Here is a 25,285-nt window from a genome sequence, read left to right as displayed (position 1 = left end):
CGAGTTCAGTTACCCCTGAAGGGAATGGCCTCTGAGGGTTGTAGGCCTCCGACAAAAACAGTGTGAGAGTATTGAACGGATGATAAATGGGTACCGCCTTGCGGTGTTATGACAAAAAAACTGTATTTTTGGAGTATTAAGGGCTGTTTTTAGTATGTGAAATATTACTAAAAATGTAGCTTTAAAGAGTAGTTTTTATAATGAAAATTGTTATTTAGAGTTTAAGGCTGTTTCATTAAAAAATAAGTAAGTTTACCTAAAGTATGTCAAAATTAGTCTATGGTATTAGGAGACTGATTGCCTTTGACCAGAAAAAGGTTTAAAAAAATGTCCTGAAATACCAGGGAATCAAATTAATTATAGCTTTTTACTAAAACCTACAACTAATTCGAGATGGATTCTACCAAAATTAAACGTAGCCTCTCATATATTTATTTTTACCGCGAACAAAATAGATTCTGTGTGTATTAGAACTATTTCAAATTGACATACATTCGGCTAATTTCGTATTTCTTCGGCGGTGTTCGGGTACATTGAACTTTTGTTTTCATCCTGACCTATAGTATGAAAAACTTCCTTAACACTCGACGTTGTCTGGAGAGTACAATAGTCAAGATTTTAAAATATAAAATACCCCATGTTTTAGCTTATTTAATAACCTACAACTATACCAAATTTCACTCAAATCCATTCAATAGTTTTTGCGTAAATGACCAAGATATTAACACCATTTAGGGAGTGGCCTTGTCTGTACATGAGTCAATATTTTAAAATACAAATTATACCAAATTTTAGCTTATTAAATAAACTATATCCATACCAAATTTCACTAAAATCCCTTCAACAGTTTTCGCGTAAATGACAAACATATAACACCATTCAATCAGGGATGGGACTTTAGTCTAAATTCCTAATCCACTAAAATTTGAGTGAACCAATGACCGCTAGTTCAACGAACGATGTCAACGTACGGCCTTCCTAGGTGTTTGGCCTTGATGCGGGTTCGAATCCCGGTGACATCATGAGGGTGAATGTAGCGGGTGAACCCGGATGGGGGTGATACATAGTTCAAACCGCGGGGTATTTCTGACTAATATAGAAGATAGATTCGTTTGTTGCGTTTTCATGGTATGGGTCTGCCGATTGAGATGAAACTCGGTATGGATACTGATGTGAGATTGGACTTTATTATAGGCTAGTTTTATAAGGGCTAAGTTCTCTAAAATTACACAAAAACAAAAGGAAAGCGACTTAGTGAGTTCACATTGGAGGTTAAGCAAAAGTTATCGCGGTCACTAGATAGATGGGTGACCAAATTTCACAAAATGACGTAACATCTGCAAGCTAGAAACTTCGCCAAACAGTTTTTTTAGCAAACAAAGATATTTTTAACAAATAATCATCCTACATTATCATCAAAATCAGTTTAGTAATTTAATCTTAAGTGCAAAGATATACAGACTTTATCTCTTAGACTGGGAGTCAAAACTAACTCTCTATATCTCTTAAGGAAAAGGCTAGCCTAATGATGACATTGCAAGACGTTACAGCGAATATTTTGATGTGTCATAGAAAAATGATTGTTTGAGGGCAATGACCTTAGAAATTACACCATATTGTAACATTTTATAAGTCACGTCTATGCGTAAGTAAATATTATTTTTGCGTCAATTTCGACATGAAGATAGTCATAGACATAAGATAGTCGTGGTGGCCTAGTGGGTAAAGGACCAGCCTCTCAAGTATGAGGGCGCGGGTTCGATCCCAGGTCAGACAAGTACCAATGCAACTTTTCTAAGTTTGTATGTACTTTCTAAGTATATCTAGTAATCTGTGGTATATCTTAGACACCATTGACTGTGTTTCGGATGGCACGTTAAACTGTAGGTCCCGGCTGTCATTGAACATCCTTGGCAGTCGTTACGGGTAGTCAGAAGCCAGAAAGTCTGACACCAGTCTAACCAAGGGGTATCGGGTTGCCCGGGTAACTGGGTTGAGGAGGTCAGATAGGCAGTCGCTTCTTGTAAAGCACTGGTACTCAGCTGAATCCGGTTAGACTGGAAGCCGACCCCAACATAGTTGGGAAAAGGCTCGGAGATGATGATGATGACTCTCCTATTGAAAAATGTTTGCACAGATTTTGATGTGGTTTGTGATAATGCATCTCATATCTTGCATCTTGTAGGAGCAACTCGGCGCACAAGGATAAAAATACCCTATAGACTTACTTAATAAATAGGCTACCTACGCTACGATTTTTTCTCATAGGATAGGTCCAATAGTTGATGAGATTAGCTCGTTCAAACAAACAATCTTCATCTTCATAATATTAATTATATAATATCTAAGACACCTAAATAAATAGGTACCTCCTAAAATCAAAATATCATAAAATCAAAATCAAAATCAAAATCAAAATCTTTTTATTTCACATAGGCCTTTGCAGGCACCTATGAAACGTCACATTAGTTGCACGGTTCCAAAAAGTTGGTCTCATGGAGAAGAACCGGCAAGAAACTCCATAGACACTCTTTTTAAAAAGTAATATAGTCACAGTACAAACAGTCTATTACATAACAATAGTAAGCTCACAGAATTATACAATGCAAGAAACTTAAACTGTAAATCTATACAATGCAAAGGGAGAAGAAAAAGTCGTTTAATTGCCAGGGAAGCCACACATGGAGAGATGAGTTATCGCCATATAATATCTTTATCGTCAACAAAGTCTTGAATTTTATAATAAGCTTTTTTAATTAGGGTGGATTTTAAAGTGTTCTTAAATTTTATATCCGTGAGATCGGTTACACACTTAGGCAGCTTGTTGTAAAAACGGACACAATTCCCTAAAAACGATTTATTTGATTTCGTTAATCTGAATCTCGGAGCTACTAGCTTGTGTTTGTTTCTTGTATTAATAGAATGTATATCACTTTTAACACTAAATTGATTTAAGTTTTTGCGTACGAACATTATATTTTCTAGTATATAAAGAGAAGGTAGTGTCAGTATGTCAATTTCTTTAAATAATTCTCTTAATGACTCGCGAGGGCCGAGGCCATAAATTGCACGAACTGCCCTTTTCTGGAGAACGAAGATTGAGTTTACGTCAGCCGCTGCCCCCCACAGTAAAATGCCATAGGACATAATGCAATGGAAGTAAGCGAAATACACGAGCCTAGCAGTAGCAACGTCAGTAATCTGTCTTATTTTTCTGACTGCATAAGCTGCGGAACTCAGCCTCTTTGACAGTGCTGAGATGTGGGCACCCCATTGCAATTTAGAGTCAATGGTGATGCCCAGGAAGACGGTTTGACTAATAACATCTAATTTATTATCGTCCAGAACGATGTTGAGCCCTACTGGTGTTACATTAGGTAAAGAGAATTTAATGCATTTCGTTTTGGAGGAATTAAGAAGCAAGTTATTCGCGGCAAACCACTTGCTCAGAGTAACCAAGCTATCGTTTACATCTATAGGACTAGATTCCTTTCTGTTAATTTTGAAGACAAGGGAAGTGTCATCAGCAAATAAAATAATATCAGAGATCACAGACATCATATACGGGAGATCATTTATATAAGCTAAGAATAAAAAGGGACCTAAAATTGAGCCCTGCGGCACGCCCATTTTTACTAATGACCCAGATGAAGTTGAGCCACTTACGTCCACTACTTGCTGTCTATTTGACAGATAAGAAAGGACGAGCGCGAGAGCTTTACCACGAATTCCGTAGTGGTTCAGCTTACAAATTAGAGTGTCATGGTCAACGCAATCGAACGCCTTAGAAAGGTCGCAGAAAATGCCCACAGCATCCCGCGAATCTTCCCAGGCGTTTAAGATTTGGGTGATCAATCTTGCACTTGCGTCAGTGGTAGACCTACCCTTTGTAAAGCCGTACTGACGGTCATGAAATATGTTGTTTAAATTAAAATGTCTTAACATCTGATCGAGCATGATCCTTTCGAAGATTTTACTAAAGGCTGGAAGGATTGAAATAGGTCTGTAGTTAGAAGGGTTCTTCTTACAGCCTGATTTAAAGATAGGAACAATTTTGCTGAGTTTCATCAAGTCAGGGAAGATACCGTTGTCAATGCAAAGGTTAAAAATTTCACTAAGTATTGGGGCAACACTCTCAATAATGGAATTAATGACTGTGACAGAAAAGCCCCATAAGTCCTCAGTCTTTTTTAGATTTAAAGACTTGAATGCTCTTTTGATCGTGTAATCAGAGACATATTGAAATTGGAAGTCAGGTATATTTCTACTGAAGTTCTGTCGAAGTAACGTCTCAGCTAATATAGAAGATGAATTAAGGGACTTGGTAACACATAGACACATTACCCCTCAAAAATTCTGAAACCGCATGCTTCATACATACACCATTTTGGTTATCAAACTTTTAGGTCAATGCTCTTTGAACGTGCCAATTGACCGCCCAATGCAAACAGCTCTCGCTCTTAGCCGTTTTGTGTTGACATAGGTTATAAAAAATCACGTGATACAATGTTAATAAAATTACAAAACAAATGGAGGTAGCAACAACCTATATTTTCGATTTTTATATGTAAAAGAAGTTTGGTTTGACTTTGTGGGGGTTAATCTTAAAAATTGCTGAAGTATTTTTGAAAATTGTTTTGGGAAATTAAAAAATGGTATTTTTGGCTTTAATATTGTCTATTTACATTTTTGAGAAAAATATTTTTCTAGATAAAAATTTATTTCAAAAATTTTGTTTTGTTAATGACCTATTATGTAAAATTTGATTTCATATGGGTTTATCATGTACTTATGTACTTAGTAAAAGTATATAATATAATACAGAAGAGTATGTATGAAAATATTGTGTCAGTACCAAAAGAGAGTTCATTGATCTAGCCTGCGTGGTTAAAGTGACTGTACATTTTTACCAAATACACACTTACATAGGATATACTTATAGATTGGTCTATCTAGAACATTCTATGTATAACCTTGTTTGTAGAGACGTTTTTATTTTCAGTCCTTATTAAATTAATAAAAACCTTACTCTTCAGACATATATTACAAAATGTCTTACTACATACTTTTGGTATTTTCTGATATAATATGTATAGCTATGTATTTTTAATTTAACCTAACTCTGACAGCCTGATGTAGCCCAGTTACCCGGGTAAGTCCTTGGTAAGATTGGTCTGGTTTCTGACTACCCTTAACGACCGCCAAATTGCAGCTTGCAATTGAAGGCTGTAATTTTAAATGTAACTAGATGTATTTTTAATATTTACTAATATTATCAATGCGATAGTAACTCTGTCTTTTGCTCTTTACAAAACCGACCTAATATTTGATATACATATAGTCTAAAGCCTGAGAAAGGACATAGACTACTGTTTATCCAGTTACAGGAAGTAAATTCCTCTATTCACGGGCGGAAACACATGATAGAACTAGTGTAATACACAGTTAGGTTTGCCAATAAATTGGTTTAGGATTAAATCCTATGATATCATGGTTCCAAAGGTCAAAGTTCCGTTGTAAGGTCGATCGCCCATAGACAATACATAGACAGACTTTGTGATGTCATGGTGTCTGAAATCTGAATGTCTAGATAAAATATATTAGTACCGTTTGGCTATGTTGGGTAGATAAACTTAATATAAGTCATTTTGAATGAATATTTGGCAGAAATAGGCAACTATGAAAATCTTTTCATTAGTCGTTCTTAAGTCTTATTTTACCCCTTTATTTTCCTCTCCGGGTACAGAACTCTACTAAAATATACAACACTTTTTTTTTGCAAAACATGTTTTGATCAGAATTTGGATTGACAAAGCCTACTGACATATTGAAGTCATTTATATATTTAACGATAACTACGACCTTAGCCTTGTCCCATAACACCAAAGCGTGATGATAAATCGCTCTACAAAACAGCGAAAGTATTACGGAAATCGGTTCAGTAGTTTAGGAGATTGAGATTATGAAAACATCTTTTTAGGGCAAATTAAAAACTGTGTTTTAGGTTTTTATTTTGACATAACGACTGTCTACCAATACCCCTAGGTAAGACTGCTTGTCAGGCTTACTGGCTTCTGACTACCCGTAACGAGTGCTAAAGATGTTCAATGACAGCCTGGACCTACAGTTTATCGTGGCCTCCGAAACACAGTCAATGGTGTCTAAGATATACTTAGAAAGTACATACAAACTTAGAAAACTTACATTGGTACTTGCCTGTCTTGGAATCGAACTCGCACACTCATACTTGAGAGGTTGGTTCTTTACCCACAAGGCCACCTTGACTATGACTTTTTTAAGCCTATTTGCAAAATAAATACCATTTTATGATTTAACAGTGAAATTGAGCTCTTTTCCTTACTAATGGTATTATATAATTATATCTGAATAGTTCTGGTAGAATATGGGACATATTACACACTTCTGTTTACCCCCTTTTTGGTACAAAAGCGTGATAATACGTTTACAATGAATTTCTTTGCGCTGACTCTAGGTTGAACACCCAAACGCTGGTGCGTTGACCCCTGAACACAATTCTTTCAAGTTCCTACATTTTGTTTTGTTTTTCAGTAATGTTATGGTATATTTTCTTGTATTTTTACAGAGATTTTAATAATTAAAAGTACAGAAATAAAATGTTAGATGCATTAGAAGGCAGTAATTATATTTAATTCTCAAAAGAATTTCGCAGTAAACTTTAGACTACATACGAAGTTCAATTAACTTTAATTCTTAAAACTGTTTATAAATTAAAACACATTAATTTGCTTAAAATAGCGTATTTTGTCATCTAAACACTATTTTCTCTCATCCACATATAACTACGTTAAACAAACGCCCACAGTTTTTCCACATTTGAAAGTCCAGATAATTAAAAAACAAAAGCCTATCTAATTAAAAAATACCAAAAAAAATAGGCGAGTAAACTAGCTCCCGAAAATTTCCTAAAATCACCCCGCTCAAACGGTATACGCTACGTACTCATAAAAAAATAGCGTTTTACACAGCCGAGTCGAGCATTCAACTTCGGTCGTTCGTTAACCCCAAGAATTTTGGCAGTTCAACGACCCGGTCGCTGGCCGCTTAAAAATAAAGAGCGAGCGAGATAGCAACAGTCAATCTTACGTCAGCTGATAGTGAAGCTAATCATCTTGAAACGTCATCGTGTGTTTGAATTTAGAAGTGTTTTTAAATTTCAAATAGGTAGGTAGCTTGTCTATGAATGTTACCTATGGTCATATTGAGGAAGAGGCACTAGTTTTTAATTTCGAATATGGTTGTTTAAGGAAGAGGTTGGTTTAGTAATTACATATAGTTGTATGAGGATAAATAATAATTGTTGTTATGTGCTTGTGTCAATAGTTACAAATCTATGACTTTATATTACGAAAATATATAATTTAAAAAATCAGGAATTCTTCTTCCTCAGCCCTGTTCCCAATTTTATTTGGACCTATCCTATCCTACCGGCCTAAGCGGTCAGGTAGCCGAACCCAACATACATAGTTGGGAAATGAATAGGCAATGATATAGGTAAGTACTTATGTCAAAATATTGGTAGTAAATAACTTATTCACTATTTTAACAGGATATTTAAGTATCCAATAACTTTTATTTAACAATGACACGTTCTAACCAAAAGCTTAACTAAAAAAACTGCTTTTAACACTTTTAACCATGTACCAATATGATACTTCTAAGTTTTAACCACATACCAATTAAACTTCTCTAAGTTTGTAAGTACAATCTTATACACCAAAGACCGATTAAAGGTGAAGGAAAAAATATCGGGGAAACCTGGACTATAGTCTGAAATCAGCAACCCGCATTGAGCAAGCGTGGTGATTAATGCTCAATCCTTCTCCGTGTGAGAGGAGTCCGCAGCCCAGCAGTGGGACGATAAATGGGATATTGTAAATGTAAATTTTTCCTTTACTATATAAATAAATATATAGGTACAAATTTCATAGTATGTAGTTGAGTTTCCTCATATCAAAAATAAATAATTCACAGACAATTATTTGGATATTGATAGTCGTTTGTATATTGCTTTTATTATTGATAAATATATGAGGACCTATATGTATGTAACCAAGATATATTTATATCAGAAAAACATCTCAATTTTAAAAACAAAAATCATGACCACTCTTGGTAAAAAGTCGCGTAAAAATATTGACCATAGCACCAAAATATAACGTCCTACACACATTTTCTAAATTTCATCTAAATCAGATCATCCATTTATAATATTAGTTATTAAAAAAAACTAGTAATATGAACACAGTCTTAAAAAAACAACAGAATTTTAAATGTCAGTGGTACCATGCAAAATTGACAAGCTGAATCTAGTTAGACTAGGACCTCCATAGACAAATCTAGATGGATTACTGTAACAAACAAACCCATAGACTATTGTTAATAATCTGTGACTCAATTGTTATCTATTATGTATATATTAAGTGTCTGGCCGAATAGGGTCAATGAACTTTGTTGAATGTACGACAAATATTATTTGTATGTATGTAGTATTAGAAATAGATATAAAGTACGTAAATAAAATTGTTTTTATTATAATATACTAGCTTCTGCCATTTCGTCTAGTGGCACCTTCTTTAACGAATTCGGATAAATAGAAGCCTAGCCATTCTCTGGGCTAACTATGTAAGAATTTTTCAAATCAGACAGTAATTCTTGAGATTAGTGTGTTCAAACAAACAAACTCTTCAGCTTTATAATAATTACATATATATATATTTTGTTTATTAATTGGAGATAATTCGGTGTTAAGTCTCCACTATTGGTCAAAATTGATGCTTCACTAAACAGGCGAAGCTACAAGAATAATTCTTGATATATTTGAACTGTAGATTGTTGAACCATAATAGTAAGTATAACCTAACATAACAAACGCCTAAGTAATAGCCTTCTTCGGTCATCATCATCTCAGCCATAGGACGTCCACTACTGAACGTAGGCTTCCCCCTTAGATCTCCACAGATACCTGTTGGAGGCGACCTGCATCCAGCGTCAACCGGTGACCTTTATAAGGTCGTCTGTCCACCTTGTTGATGGACGGTAAATTCGTCTATGATAAATGGACAAAAAGGGTCTATAAATATAAGGTTTTCATAAATATCAACTTTTTGCAAAATAAGAGTAATCGATTCAACAGCTTTATAACACAAGTTAAAACCAGGATTTACCTCAAACACTGCAGATTTTAACTTCCATAGATTTGTCATAAACAAGGCAAAATCCATAGAAAATCGTCATCTTTACCGAGAATACCGAAAAGTATGTCATTGACCCAGAAAAATAAACTCCACAGTGATTCTAATTAATTATATGGGTGATTCTTCGAGACCGAGTGTTTTTGACTCATTGATCTGGCTCAATTTTTTTTTGCTCTTAGACCTGAATTGACGTAATAGTATGACCTAGTGCCTTATGTGCAATATCATATATCGAAGGCATCGATTTGCATCACGTAGATTAGGATTTAAAAGGTGCTGATTAATTGCTGGGCCAGATTAATTGTGACAGAGGCAGATGAATGTGATTTCGCACCATATAAATTAGAGGTATACAGATTAATGATACTTCCTATATTTTTCCAATCATCTTTATTATAAAATTTTACCAAATATTGAAATAACTACTCCTATTACTACTTAATTATCACTTTTTTTGGCTGACACAAGAAAATAATTATGAATTAAGTAAACAGTAACACTTTCCTTCAAATTAATCATTTATTTAACCTTTTACGGTTGGTAAATCACACTAGCTTCATTACTATAATAATTATGTGAAATGGTAAATTAATCTTCATGAGATCTCTTAATAACACAAAATAATAACGAATCTTAGCTTAAAACAAAAATAAACTTCAACGAATACAAACTCTTAATTAAAATGAAATAAAACTTATCAAAATCAGACTTAATTTTGCAGTACGATAGCTTGAGATCGTAAAAAACAAATTAATACCCTATATAAATTACTAAAAAATATTAAATTCTTCATCATCGGAGTCAATTAAGTATGGATTTATATTTTCCAAATCGACACTAAAATGTTTACTTCCATCTCTTGAAAAGTTATCTCTGAGATTTTATCCGAGTCAGCACACTGAGACATTTCCGTTCTTTCCACAGCATTATCCTTCCGTCCTTCTTTTTGCTCGTTATCTTCTCTTAATTCTTTATTAATATCATTATTTATTCCCAATGATTTGCGTACACCTTTATCATTTCTTTGACTTTTATGTGATATTATATTGAATTCAATTTCTTCATCTAAAATTCTTTGATCGATGTTAGGCGAAGGTTCATTACTGATTGTCCAAAAGGATTGACCAATTTCTCTCAGTTGTCGTGTTGAATCAGCTAACGGTGTAACTTCATCAGTATTGTTTTGTTGAACTTCGTTTTCCAAATGATAAAAGCCAAGGTGCTTTTTGTGGTTGCAAATAACAGTCTGATGAAGACAGTTTTGATCTATACAGCTCAGTTTTCGAACGGCAAGTACGGGAGACTCAAAATTCCAGACTATCTGGTGCATTTTCAGGCAACCTGGAAAAGCTTTCACATTTTGCGGAAAAAGGAAGTCCTTTTCAGATACGTCATACTCAGAAACGGTTCTCAATTTTACTTTCTTAAGGTTTTGCTCCATAACATTTAAAAAATCCTTCAGATCTTTTATATCCTGCCCTTGGGAAACAGCACGGTCCGCAGTTCTTTTCATAACAGCGCCTATCCCATCTGGGGCACCCTTCCCATGACCAGATTCACTATAGTTCCATGTAATGATTTTAATGGAGCTTAGATAGATATGCAAACTAGCAATTAGGTGAAATATTTTTTTATTACGATACTGACTAGATGGAGAATCGGAAATGAAATGTATAGTATGAATGTCTGTCTTTTTCGTCTATGTATTGGAGGACTGGTACGATGTGAGCCCACACTGCAGAAATGTCATGACGAAGGCACTCACTCACGGTACAAAAGACTGTACTTGCTGTATCTTCTCATCGTCTAAAAAATATATTACCGAAGTGTGTAGAGTTAATTGTTTACGGCTACCACCGAAATGATAGGACTGTATTTCTTCATTGCACTTAACTGCATAATTTTCGCTAAAATCAACATGAATTATACACTCACCCTCTTGCAGATTTTCTTTTAAATGTTTGAAAGCCTTTTGTTGAGCAACTACATTACCACAATGCTCGAAATATTCATTCAATGTTGATTCAAATTTTTCAATGCATATCTTAGGTTCCTCTCTTTTTTTAACTTTCTCAGTTGATCTTAATTTTCTTCCCGTAGCTTCAATCGTGTATGGTTTAGTCTCCCATTGCCAGTATGTTATTTCGACGGAATCATCAAATTCCTGATAGGGGACTGTCCTTTCCTTGCAAGCAAAACACGTTCGATGTAAACAATCTTCATTATACACATCGCAACATAGCAGAGAGAAGATTTTGGGAAGTTTTAGTGAGCAATATCCTCCTCTGGTACAATCCTTGGATGAATAAGTCCATGTTAGTATGCAATTTGCATAAACAGGTATCTCTTGATCGAAAATCAGGTATGATCACCCAAAATGGCCTTAATTTGCAGAACGTTGAATAGCTAATAATTGAATTTGAGTTTTTCAGGAACTTTTTATGCAGATTAATTAGACTGTCGTTGAGATATCGCTTTTGTTTACGTATTTGGTTTCTTGTTATAAATTCCTTTTTTCCGGAGCAAAGTCTACTATTTTCATCGTCTTCATAAAATATTTCAACTTCTTTTCTTAGTTGTTCAGGCAAAAAAGTTGTAAGTTGATTTGGTATCTTATTTGACTTTCGCACTGAGCGTTTTATTTTGTGGATAAGTGTTGTATTTTGACTTTTAGGTCTCATTTTATTATCTACTGAGGGTCCTTTATAATTCAATGCTAATCTTTGCAGTTTTTTCTTGTAACTTTCATTTTGTCGCTTCATATCTAGTATTATTCGTTTAAGATTATTTATTTCTTTCTCTTTTTGATAACGGAGACGTCTTACGACCGAAGGTACAGGTGAAGAACAGGAAGGAGCCTCTGAATTCGGTGTAGTTCCTCGTGAAGTAGGAGAATAAGCACGGTTCTGAAGAATTGAAGTACTGCGTAAAATCCGGGATGGTCCTGGTGTAGGTGACTCTTCTCTATTTAAAACCTGGTTATTTAAAGGTGGACAATTATCATGAAAAGCTTCGTTGTAGGGCAAGATGCTAGGACTTTGTGGTGGGGTGTTTTGAGCTAGCATTGCCGCTGTTGTTTTTTCTTGTTTCTTTCTTTGGTAATATGCTTTGTAATTCTTTCTCCATCTCTTTCTTTGTAACCTTTGTTGTCTGGGATTCATTTCACCTATCGGTTGTTGTTTTTTCTTCTTTTCTGCGTATATAGTTTTGTCTATTCTTTTCTTGTTTTGCTTTCCATAACTCTTCATTATTTTTTATTCTTTCATATCTTCTCTTCTCCGCTAGTCTTTTTTTTCTTAGTCTTTCTTCTCTTGTTTGTAATTTTTGTTTTGCCATTTTGAAAATATGGATCTGAAAAGATATAAAGCTATTCAAGCGACGACCACACCACCACAGCAATTGAACTTCGGAATAATAACCAATAGGCTATTTGCTTTATTTTTTGAATAACTTAAGTAATTTTATTGAAATAAAATATAAGTAATACGAAGAAGCCAACACAAATGAACAAAAAAAACAAACAACAGTAAAGAAATGTCATTAGAAATAATTAATCTGACACATAAAAATTAATCTGGTCAGGCCCGATTTGTATGAAACCTAATTCATATGGCCCGCTCAAATTCGTCTGGCTTTAAGAGCCAGATGAAACCAGACCAATGGGGGCCAGAAAAATTAGGAATTCGCAGATTATCAAATCCTGCTCCTTTATTTATAAACGTAAAGAATCAAACATGCAATTAATGTTAGCAAAACCCTCTTATAAGACACTTTGCTTTGGCAACAAAACGATAGTAGATACACATTATCAGTTAATTAAGACAGATTGATTGTACTACTTGCCTTACAAACGCCAGATGACAACTTGTAATCGTATTTTTTTGAAAAAATACGTCCGCGCACGAGCACTCGCTGTCACCGTTCGGTGCTGACTGGCGCGATCTCTTACAAGTAAATATTACTCTTTCAAATATTTTTTATTTACGTACAGATAATGTTTGAACAAATTGAGCCAGCTTAATGATGAATTTAGTCGGGGACAATTTTAAAATGTATGTAATTATGAAAATACACATTTTTTTTGTATTTTAATATTAAAATGTTAAGAAACACGTATTTAAAGATCATTTGAATTCATTAGTTTTAGTGTAACGCGACCGTAGCTCGCAGAAAGTCAAATAATGCAACAAAAACCGACGTTGGGACACACCAGACTAATTAGGTTTTACTGTTTTCTGCTAACTTAATTACAGTTTTTTTTAATAAATCCTAATTAGCTACATAAGGCGTCGATAGACATTTATCTTTAACATATAACCTGAAACTGGCATTCCAATCGAAGGTTATTTTCATGTGTTCTTCGGTCAAAAACACGTCAAAACAGTGTTCCGAAGAATCACCCATATGTATTTATTATTACTTGGAATTGTAAATATTATATGTATACAGGAAAGCTTCCTTTTTTGCATATTCCTTACAATAATTACAAATCTTTCCTTGTAATTATTTATCATTAAAAATGAACCATTATCCATATGTATCAGTTTTCATTGGAGTAAAAAACAAATGCTCAATTCTGAACATTAATTGAAAAAAAAAATTGCCAGCAAGAGAAAATTGATGGTGCTTCTATTACACTATTTAACTAGTAGTGGAAAATTACCAAAATAAAATGACGTACTGTCAAAAATGAATGGTTTGTTCTCTATGAGCCTGGGTACTCGTTTGTTTGTTGTATTACCTATGACTGAGACCTCAAATTATCTTGAATTGGGACTAGATGATGAAGTAAAAAGTAAACTAGATGTGTTCATAACTGTCCTGTATTAGTCCTACATTAATTTAAATCGTCTAAAAACCTTATTTTTAGTGTAATTGGTAACAAAATACATACAATTCGCTGACATTTTTGGATTGTTCAATGAGCCATTTATTTTGCACCATTTCAATAGTGTAATGAAGAATTTCAAATTAGGAAGTTATCTCTCTGTATGAAAGTCATTTAGTTCATTAGCAGACAAGCAGTGTTTTTGAATTCAGAACGTTTGTTAGAAATAATCCGTTCTTTATATTAAACCTTTTTGGTAATGCAAATTAAAAATGGCTGACACATTAAATTGACATAAAGCTGATTCGTTTCCAAACATTATTTTATTTTTTTCTCCGGTTGTAATATTAAAAGAGGGTTATTTTATACTGTTTCCTATAGCAATAGTCTGTAGATTAAGTTATCAGGAATCCTGACAACTGGATACATGTAAATCCCAACACCGGATTACCATTTCAAAACATACAGTTAAAGCATGAATAAAAACTCTGAATCACGTCAAAACTGTGCCCTTCCGGGTTCAAACCACGCATTCAAATTAAAACGGGCCATTCTTCAAAGCGACCAATGAAAAACGCAAATACAAATATTACGAGACAGAACAAGCAGGAGATAAGCCATCACTTTGATAAACAAATATAAATTAACAATACTACACTTTTCGTCGGCTTTTTTTACCAAAACATTTTCGAGACCAACAACCCGAGCTAAGGAGCAACGCACTCAACACCAGACGTACTAGGGAAATACCTTGAGACAGCGCCATCTCTTATCAAGTAGCCGTACTAAAGGTCAAACTTGAAGGTTAATGAACCGAGGTTGAATTACATCCTATCAAAGATGATTGTATGACTATTTTTGGTAATGTATGTTTGCTGAGTGTTTGATTGTGTATTTTTGGTAATGATGTAAATAATATTTTGTTAATAATAGCTCTACCTATACTTTATTATATTCGGTTTCAATATTAGTGCGTTACGCTAAGGTAAGCAAGCTCACAATTTAGGACAAATTCTTAGCACAGTAAGAGGTAATTAAGGTCACCGTCGGTCATATTACGACATATTTATCAATAATAAAATATTTCTGATAATGCAACGTTAGTGCAAACGTGGAATAAAACTGCTCTAATATTCAATAATAAAATAACGTGTAATTTTTGCTTATCTCAGGCAATAAATCTGAATAAAAACTCTTTTAGATAAACTATAATCTACATAAAGTGCCTATTAAGGCTTGATTCATCCGGCCAAAAACATCTTAATAAGCAAAACTTAAGTAGTTCACACGTTTCTAAACAACTTACTAACACGTAGACCAAGTTTTATTGACCCCAGAATGATCTAGAATTGCAATAAAGCAATTTTAAAACATCCTAAACATGTAAAATTGAAAAAACCGCCATCTATTGTCGAGGGGCCGAACCAAAGTTCAAACTGCCAAACTGAGGTGAACGACCCCGAGCGCGGGCTTATCTTTGTGTTATGTACTTCTTGTGACGCACGCCTGATTTATTTTTTCCATGCAGTACGTACGAAGTCAAGGAAAATTAGTATTTTTATTGCAATCAACGTTATTGTTTGTTTTGCGTAAAGTTTTGTGAGCATTCTGTTCATTTGAGAATGACTGTTCCAACGTACGTTGATCCGTAAAGGATTTCCTTGTGTTAGAAATATCGGTATTGCGTTCTTAAAGAGCTAACTTATTGTTGATGATTCACGTTAAAATGGCTGAATGGATTTAGATGAAACTTCGCATAGGTACATATAGTGATTTACCTGAATGATTGCATAAGTACATCTCTAACTTAACTTATAGGTACTATATAGTGGATATTTTGTGTGTTAGTACATCCTAAAGGCTATATAGATAGTACTCCTGATCTTATTAAAAAAAAAAAATTGACTGTAGGTAAGCTACACTTTCCCTAGCTGAAATAGGCTATACTTTATCCGGGCTCGGAAAGAAGTTCCCCAGGGACTAGAAACCGCTAGTAGGTACTTCATATCCCAGTAGGTACTTCAATATCGATTAAAAATTTCACCAATAAAAAACCGTAACATAAAACAGTAAACGTGAACACAATCAAACATAATAAAGAACTATAATAACGCAGGCCTAAAAAAACATAATTGAATGAAATATAGTTATTGTAACACGCCGACGAAAAAAACTAATCTATTCGTACTTGGGAGGCATTATGTGTTTAAAAAATCATCAATTACTTATGTATAGAATAGTAATTAATCATTTGGGCTTGTACACTAAATTATGTGTGGCAGAATTGGTGAACCTTTGGTTATTTTTAAACCGACTTCAACAAAAGGAGGATCTCTGTTTGAACATAAAACATGTGGGAACTTATTTTGTGGTTTAACCTCTATGTATGTATGTATGTACATACCTATGTGTGTATGTTTGTGCGCAATTATCTCACGTTTGGCTAAACTGATTTTGATGCGGTTTTCAGCATAGTATTTGTCAGACTTAGGAGACTGTTTTGAGTAAGTATACTATTGAAATCGTTTTTTTTAGATGAAACATAATGTTCTACTACGAAATTATCACAATACATATAACTATGTATTTTTTAAATGCCTTTGGCCTACAAGATAGAATATTACATTTACACGCACCAGTGTGGATTTTCTGAGGCAAAATATATTTTACTTTTTGAAATAAATAAAGGTTTTCCATCTCTGTTTTCTTTCTCATTACTCATTTACAATAACAATGTGTCATCAGCTATATTACAACAAAAAACAATGATTATGTAGGAGTGCCAATTTTGAAGATGAAACGTCTAAAACAAAGATGTATGCCTTGAAGAAATATGAATGAGGTGGGTTTAAAAATAGACTGGTATTTCATAGTACGTTTGTGTTAATAGTGTAGGCTTGAAATAAGAAGAAAGTATGTAGTTTAAGAAGTGCTAGAATTAGCAATCCACCTCGTATAAGCTTGGTGATGAATGCTGTTATAGAATCTATACTAATATAGTAATATTATAAAGCTAAAGAGATTTTTTTTGAACGCACTATTCTCAGGAACTTCTGGACCCACTTTTTTTATAGATTTTAAACATTGTTCTGTGTTTGATAGCCCATTTATCAAAGAAAGCTTTTGGTTACTTTTTATCCGTATCTTGAAACAAACCTATACTAATATTGACTATAAAAAAAGAAAAGTGATAGTCTATACTAACATAACAAAGAGGATTTTTTTTGTTTGTCTGTTTTTACCCTAATAGCTCCTAAACCACTGAACAAAAGAAAATCTCCACTTCCATGTCTCCACGACCCAGGTGAAAACCAAAAAAAAACTTTTTATCCACAGAAAAATCTAATTAGTTTACCATTACTACTTAAAACCGCAAACTACGCACGGCGGCATGATACAGGTGCGCTTACAGGTGCCAGTTAACTTGCCAACTTAACCGTCGCAGGAATTCTAAACTGTACTTAATGCTCGCTAGAAAACTCTGGATTAACATTAACGGGATGTTTTATAGCGAAGCTAAGGTGCCTAAGTATAGTTATCGGCACGGATATTGAGCTCTCGGCAGAAGAGTGGGGATCGCTTTGCGCGCTGTACACTTAAGGCAATAAACCAATAAATCTCTTCTGCGCAGGTGAAGGTCAGGGCTCAATATCCGTGCCGATGATTATATGTATGTAAAGTGTTAAACTATTAATATAATTTGAATACTAGCTTCGGGACTGCGGTTTTAGTCGCTTCCCTAGGGACCTAATTACCGCTCATGGATAAAAAGTACTCTATGTCCTTTCTAGGATTAAGGCTATCTGTGTACCAAATATCATTTATTTAAACTGGTTCAGTAATTTTGACGTACTTACCTATAAGATATCTTAAGGTATATATTTTAGTAATCTGTGCTATAAGCGTGACAGATAGACAGTTACTTTCGCATTTTGTAATATTGGTAAGGATAGTTGGGAGTGAGCATTTTTTTTGAGTACATACTTTAAAAAAGTCTTATTAGTTTTAGATTTTAGTTAATTTGATTCCCTACACAAAAAAATGAATTTATTTCTACTGCTAACTAACTTTAAGGTAGCAACTCAATTTAAAGCTTAAAAAGCCCTATCAATGTAATAATTTATCGTTCAAAACCTAGCACATATACCTAGGTACAAAGCGTGAGGCAAATAAGTAAGCATATTTAATTCAAGTAAATAATATGCTACGTTACCCGATTATACACGCCATATTGTTACAAGCAAAGTAAATAAAAAAACAATAAATTGCAATCGGTCAGCGAACGATTATCGAAGCTATGCAGTTGACTATAAAAAAATCTTATGACATAATGTGGCCGGTCGGTCGGTGACCCATGTGTTACGCAGAGCGTACAGCGCCATCTAGCATTGAGTAGCTGTACTAAGTTAGCGTTAATTAAATTATTGTACTTTAAACAGCTAATTAAATTAAAAATGGCATTTGTAACACGTGAAAAATATGAATTTTATGTATATGCAGTTTATGAGTGGTTAAATTAAAATGTTGCTGACGAAAGTTTAGCTACTCTACGCTAGATGGCGTTACAAGCGCGCATAAAAACGAAATACCGCCAAAACCGCACCTAACTTAATTGGTGTAATTGAACTGAATAATGAATAAAATATTAATAAATACGGAATAAAACAAGTTGTTAAGCGTTATGCGTTTGCTATTACGCATTATGAAATCGTATTCAAGTTAGTTACCTAATACGACCGCTCGCCGTGCTTCGTAATCGACCCCACTGCTCAAAGTTGGCGAATTCCAAGGTTACCGTTTTATGAATACAGAAAAGGGTCCTTTAAGATAAAAATTCTCTTTTTAGAAGCATTATGAGCTGACGTCACTCGACAGTCGTGCTCAAAGGGACTGTGGTTTTTTTTTTTTTTTATTCTAAAAAGAATATTGGGACAAAAGGTCTGATTCAACCAGAAAAGTGGTACTTTTTAACTTAACTATGTATTAATGTAGGTTTTTAAAGCTCTTTGCTGTAATACTGGAATCCAATATCTAAGGCTTTGTTCACACTACTCAAAATATATTTCTGTCATTGATAGTTAGGGATATTTTATAAGACTATATTGACTCTGTAAGAATTTAGCAAAATTTTTCTATAAGTAATGTTATTTCACACACTATAAAAGTGCAGACACAGAGTTAAAAAAAATATCTCCTCGTTGCTATCTCTTTTTATCATAAAACTCATAAAAATGTTTAGGGGAAGGGGTCAGAAGTAAAGATAATACAAGGTAAATACCTAATATCTTTGTATAAAAATAGTAAATTGTTGCTATGCAGTGCAAAAATTATAAAATTGAAAAAACACCATTAAAGTAAAATTTGATACAAAAATGCTACAATATCCTTAAAAATATAATAAATGCGAAAGTAACTGTCTATCTGTTGTGCTTTCACGCCAAAATTTCAGAACTGATTTAAATATAATATTTCTTATACAGAGAGCCTGAGAAAGGACATAGGCTACTTTTTATCCAGATACCTATATAATACTCAATCTAATGATATTTCCAAAAAAAGCACGGATATAGCTTTTCAAAAAATAGCACATTTGCCATCAAAAATAACTAAGTGAAAATACTGAATTAAACAAAATAAATGAATTCATGAAAGTATCACAAACATTTGGACAGCGTAGCAGTCAGTATTGCGCAACCGGTCTAATCTAGAAATGTCTAGTTTGTAATGGTATGGTTTGTATGCGACAGACACGGTGCAGCATTGTATCGATAATGGTGTATGTGGAAAAATTCTAGTGAAATCATTCTTTGGAAATGCTGTTTTTATTTTCAATTGAAAATTGTTGCAGGAAGTTGTAAAAATATAAATAGAAAAATATTTAAAAAGACAGATATTATGAAGCTTGATGCAAATAATTTAAATGTTGACTTGCATAATAATCACAATTAGCAACTAGTTGAAGTATTCAAATCGATTAAAACAAGCCTAACACAGATCAAAATTGACAACTAAATGGATAACAATTTATGCATACATATTTATTTATTTTTTTATAAAACCGAAAAAAAACACAAAAAAAATAAACATTGTCAATAGCTACACCATCCTTATATAATTCATTTAATAAGTTTGGTACCCAACTGGGCCAGAAGTTCAACTTTGACCTCGAATCCGATTGAACCTGAGTTCCAAGGTCACAGAGGTCAGATTAGGGCCGTTCGAGAGCTAGCCCAAAACGTGTCAGGCTGTGACCTGCGACTGACCTACATATGTTACAAGTTTGAGGCCGAAGAACAAATGTTTGCGGATTTTGAGTAGGTACATCCGATTGGTTTGGTGACAGATGGATTAATAACCTTTTTGTGGGCGGTTTTTAAGAGATATAAATGATGATGGTCTCTTTGATTCTCGCAGTTTTAATGTTTTTTTTTTTTATTAATTTCACGTAATTTTTAAATATATTATGTAATTTTGTAAGTGATAAAAGGTGAATGTACTTTGCGTTGCGTATGCGTAAAAATGTAGGCCATACAATCAGGAATAATGTACGTGGAGATTTTCTTGAATAAGTTTTTTTAGAGTAATGAATCACATGCGTTTAGACATAATATATGACGTTAAGCATAATATATGCTGTGTATTACCTATCTGTGCTATAACACTAGTGAATTATGTAATGTTAATCAATTTTCAGGACAAATAAATCAAATATTCATACTCTAAAGTTAGTTACCTCAGTTATTATTATTACAGTGTACAATTAACCCATTTCTCTTGTTAACCAGAACAGTTACAAGCCCTGTTAGTGTTCAAACTACAATAAATTACCGCTGTGCGTGACTCGAAACGTTTCTCACAACGTCATATTGTTACAACTTAGTTCACATCTTATCCCGTTTTAAACCCTGTGTTATTTTCTCATGTCTTTGCAAATAATACCCATTCATATTTGCGAAGCTTTGAAATTCCCCTTTTTAAAAATCACCATACAAAACCCCCTCAAAATATCCCCAGCAAGTAACAAGGAAATTGCAAGACACCACGTGCTTTGAAAATAGGTCATCCTTTATCTTTGGACAATTTAACATCGCTCTGTCTCTTTCTTTGGGCCGTGGGACAATGGGTGGGACAGAGTGCGCTGTATTTAAGCTGGTCCCCTCGAAACTTGATAGTAGTAGAAGCTGGCCAGTTGACTTTTGTTGCTTAAGGTTAGATGTCACGATGTATCCTGAGTTGTCAAGCAGTCAGGCAGTCAGGCTTACTGCGGTGACATCAGGAAGTTGGCTGTCATGATAGCACTCACATGCCTTCTAGCAGTTTTGTTTGTAATTAAACTTAGTCATATGACATGATTCTATTAAATCATGTCGGTTGTTCAGTAGGTATACGTATATTATTATAGGTACGCGCGTTAAAAAAAACGCGTGTATAGTTCTTGTGGTTTTTTCATAAAAGTTACCTATTCATTGAGCTTCAATTTTGTATTAATTTCATTTTATATGAGTATAGCAAGGACTGTATTTAACTTGTTATAAACTACGGGTCTTCAACTTTAATTAAGTTATTGTAAGACTGGTTTGTTTATAATTTTTGTTTAAAAAGCTATATTTTTCCTATAAAAAGGATGCATTGTTTCAATTCACTATATGTACCTTTTTTCCTGGCATAGGTCCCCATAGCCTTCCAACTACCTCTATCGCTTTTATTTTCCATATAGCTGCTTGAAATAAAATATTTTACAACGGAAATGACTTTACCATGAAAACTTAGACAAGCAAGTTATCTTGAACGTCAAAACCAAGATATGAACTTATCGATATATTGTATGTAAACAATTCTGCTGCGGTTTCACTACGATTGTAAGTTGTTACCTATTCTGTTGGCATCGAGTTTCAATAGAATTTTGATTGGCAAGGCTGATTTCGATTTAAAATTTTGCAATCGTGGTTTTTTTATTTGCTTATTGAGTTTGTCTTGATAAGTGGTTATTTTTCTTTGATATATAAAGAATGCTTTGAGTTAGTGTTACTTTATATTGAACTTACATGAAACTTACGATATTGTTAAACTCTTTTGTAAAGTTTTGGCAAGTAAACTTTAGATATCCAACAATTTTGTGCTCTATTTTATCAAGAAGTATTTTTCTCAATGGGTGCAAAAGTCTTGCTTAGTTTAGATATCTCACAATTTAGTTCGTTATTTTCAAAAGTACCTATCTTGATAATTTTTCTCATTATTTTTTTTATTGTAAATCCTACATAGCAACTGCATTACTGCATTTATCAAATAAATATTATTTGCATTAAAATGAGTGTAGCTAATACAATTTGCGTAATCTTAGAACTAATAATAATGCAATTGTTCATGTTTTAGATATAACGAGGTAAGGATATAATAAATTAATATACTTATAGGCTTAATCATAGAAATTGTAATGGTCAGGCGCGTTCGGTCGTCTCTATTAGGAAAAAAGCATATTTTTAATTATTTTCCTCGTAAGTTTGTACTTAAATTAGCTCGCTATTTACCTACTATTATTTCTTCATTTAGCTATCTTATTAGTTAGTTACATAATAAATTATACGCGTCATAAAAAATAATTTAAACCAATTTGTTATCAGGTAGTAACAAAATGACTAATTTTAAACATTACAACCGCATAACTGAGCTTATTATTCCATTATTAAAGTTACCGTGACCAATTTAAACTTTATGCACGGACAACAGTTAACTAAACAGTTAGCGATAGTTAAAATTCACATGCTAAACTCACGCCAGTAATTGCGTAATTAAAACACAATTAAAAATTAGAAATACGAAAAAAAGTTACGTAAAAAAAAAACTTTCGAAAAAGAAAATGGACGCCGCCAGTTGCCGCCAAAACCGACTTGTGAACATTATAAAAACGTCAAACCTCTATCGTCATTCCATATTTGAATAAATTCACTGTCACCACACACCACAGATAACACAAACACAGGACACTTTTTAAAATTGGAATTCGCGTTCAGAAATAATCCGAGTTCGTAATTCGTAAAGACCCGCTCACACCGAGATGTTGCAAGCGGGCCATCGAGGGAGCAACTAGGAAATGAATACAACGCCGCACGCCGCCCAACACACATAACCTCCTTGCACGCCAGTGTGTGTAAGTGCATACGTTTTGACAACATGTGGAGTTTATTTATAAGCCTACCGCATCACATACATTCCCAAAACATTATTAATTACAATCAAACAAAAATTTTATCCCGCAACTGTATGAAATATACTGTATTTCGAGTCTAATTGGACTCTAATAAGAGTTATAAAAGATAGCAACAGAACAGCAATTAAAATATTTTTAATCTGAACTTAAGATCTAAAAATGACAGATTAAAAATCTGAGACATAGCGGTTTGAGAGAAAAATGTTACGCGGCTAAATCACAACAACCGTTATTACATAACAGTCGGCTAGACAGAGATGGGGATAGTTTTTGTACGAGCTAAAAAAAGACAGAACATCGAGGTTGTGTAACCCAACACAGGGAAAGCTCATACGTACTTTCTTTATACACGACGAGCATGTGTGTGTGTGTTAGTATATAGTGTGCAAGTGTGTGCGCATCTTTACATTTTTGAAATTCGAACGAAAGAGCGTAAGTGTCGGGATGGATTTTTCAAAATGGACTCTTCTTTTAGAAATATGGAGTGCAATATTGAACGTTGTGTTGTAAGCTGTAAGGTCGAAATTGGTGTTTGGATGAGCATGCACGGCAGCTTTTTGAAGGGGTTCAATGACACACGGTTTGGCACGTTCCTTAGGCCCACCGATTTTTTCAAATGTACTGCGGAGTAGGTTGAAAACGCCACAAAAGACGTGATATTTCCACAGAACTAAAACTAGGGCATGCGTAGTTGCTGTTATGGGTCTTTTAATCGATTTTCCTCGAAACAGGAGGATAAACTTTACACTTTTAACAAGCGGAATTTTCTTGCATCCTAATGTACCGCGAGTAGCGAGAATTGACCGAAAATGAGGACATGCGTGATAGGCTATAAATCATCATTATTGTAGTGTAGCTACCCGACGGTAGATGGCGTTGTCATCAATTTTATTGCACAATAGAATATTTTTGTATTGTCGAATTGTTTTTATATTTTTCGCTGCTTTTGTTATTCTTTAATACATTGTGGAATAAATTTGGCTTTATATGAGTTAAATGAAATGATACATAAGGAATTACGCGGCAAAAATAATGAATCATTGTGTCAGATTGTTCGAATATTTATGCTAAACCAAAGTGCGTGACCATACATTGTTGTAAGTTATTAATAAATCACAAAAAAAAAATGATAAATCGGTACCAAATTATCCTACAATCGGAAATAACTAATTAACAATTCACAAATTACTAAAAATAAACGAATCTTTGTCTCAAAATAGATGCTTTACTGTAAATTTACTATTGCATCACATCGGAGGAAGTGAAATAACAGCCATAATATTTATATAGCTATCCCTTTCCGCCCGTATGGCGTCATCTTTGTCGCACGAGGAGAGTTCCTCGTTTGAAAAGCGAAGCTGAGAGACGGATTGCTATCTCTGTCGCGCAACAGTGAAGTCGTATATTGCTGATGTGTTCGTGCAAGGCAACGGAGGGTATTGACCTGTCCTTGCTTTGCATGTGTGCAGCCTTGCTTTACTGTTATACGTTGTTTGTATGTGTGCGCGTGCATCGTTAGGATCGGTACACACGGATTAGTATTTTGTATTGTAAATTCATATTTTATTTTTTATGTTTGTTATGTAAAAGTTGTTTTTATACAAACCACGGTAATTGATGTTGGGTGATTCCATTTTTTCTTGGGTGTAGGGTAACTTACCTGGAATAGAGAAAGGGTTTTCATTAGTAGGTATTAATAATTCATAAAAAAATATTATTTTTAACTAAGGCAAGTACCTAATGCTTATTGATTTTTTTTTTACCGCATAGTAGTACTATATTCAAAATCATTTTATTAGCTTATGAACCCTTCGCAGTATTGACACTGTCATCATAACCATTTTCATAGCGTGAAAAATCTTAATAACCGCTTTCATTTTTTCGTATCTTTATATATTTTTGTTCATGCTCAATAAATGTTTACTATCCATCCATGTACCCCAACTTTTACAAAATCAAATCCTTACATATCCCAAAAAACAAACAAAAAACACAATTATACTCAAACAAAAT

At 33.8% G+C, this 25,285-nt stretch overlaps 1 protein-coding gene across 8 annotated transcripts in view; it reads right to left on the bottom strand.

Moving 5' to 3' along the window:
* The window catches only part of LOC110373773 (probable nuclear hormone receptor HR3), a 132,721-nt gene that overhangs the window by 41,852 nt on the left and 65,584 nt on the right, over positions 1 to 25,285 (bottom strand). Inside the window, exon 2 of one of the 8 annotated variants that reach the window (XM_049844387.2) lies at positions 24,879 to 24,932. The exons of the other annotated variants lie outside the window; for them this stretch is intronic. Coding sequence (XP_049700344.1) covers positions 24,879 to 24,932 — 54 coding nt within the window. The remainder of the gene's footprint in view (positions 1 to 24,878; positions 24,933 to 25,285) is intronic. 8 annotated transcript variants of the gene reach the window in all.

This window comes from Helicoverpa armigera, chromosome 27 (assembly GCF_030705265.1).
Source record: "Helicoverpa armigera isolate CAAS_96S chromosome 27, ASM3070526v1, whole genome shotgun sequence".
Lineage (NCBI taxonomy): Eukaryota > Metazoa > Arthropoda > Insecta > Lepidoptera > Noctuidae > Helicoverpa > Helicoverpa armigera.
This window is presented reverse-complemented; position numbering and strand designations above follow the sequence as displayed.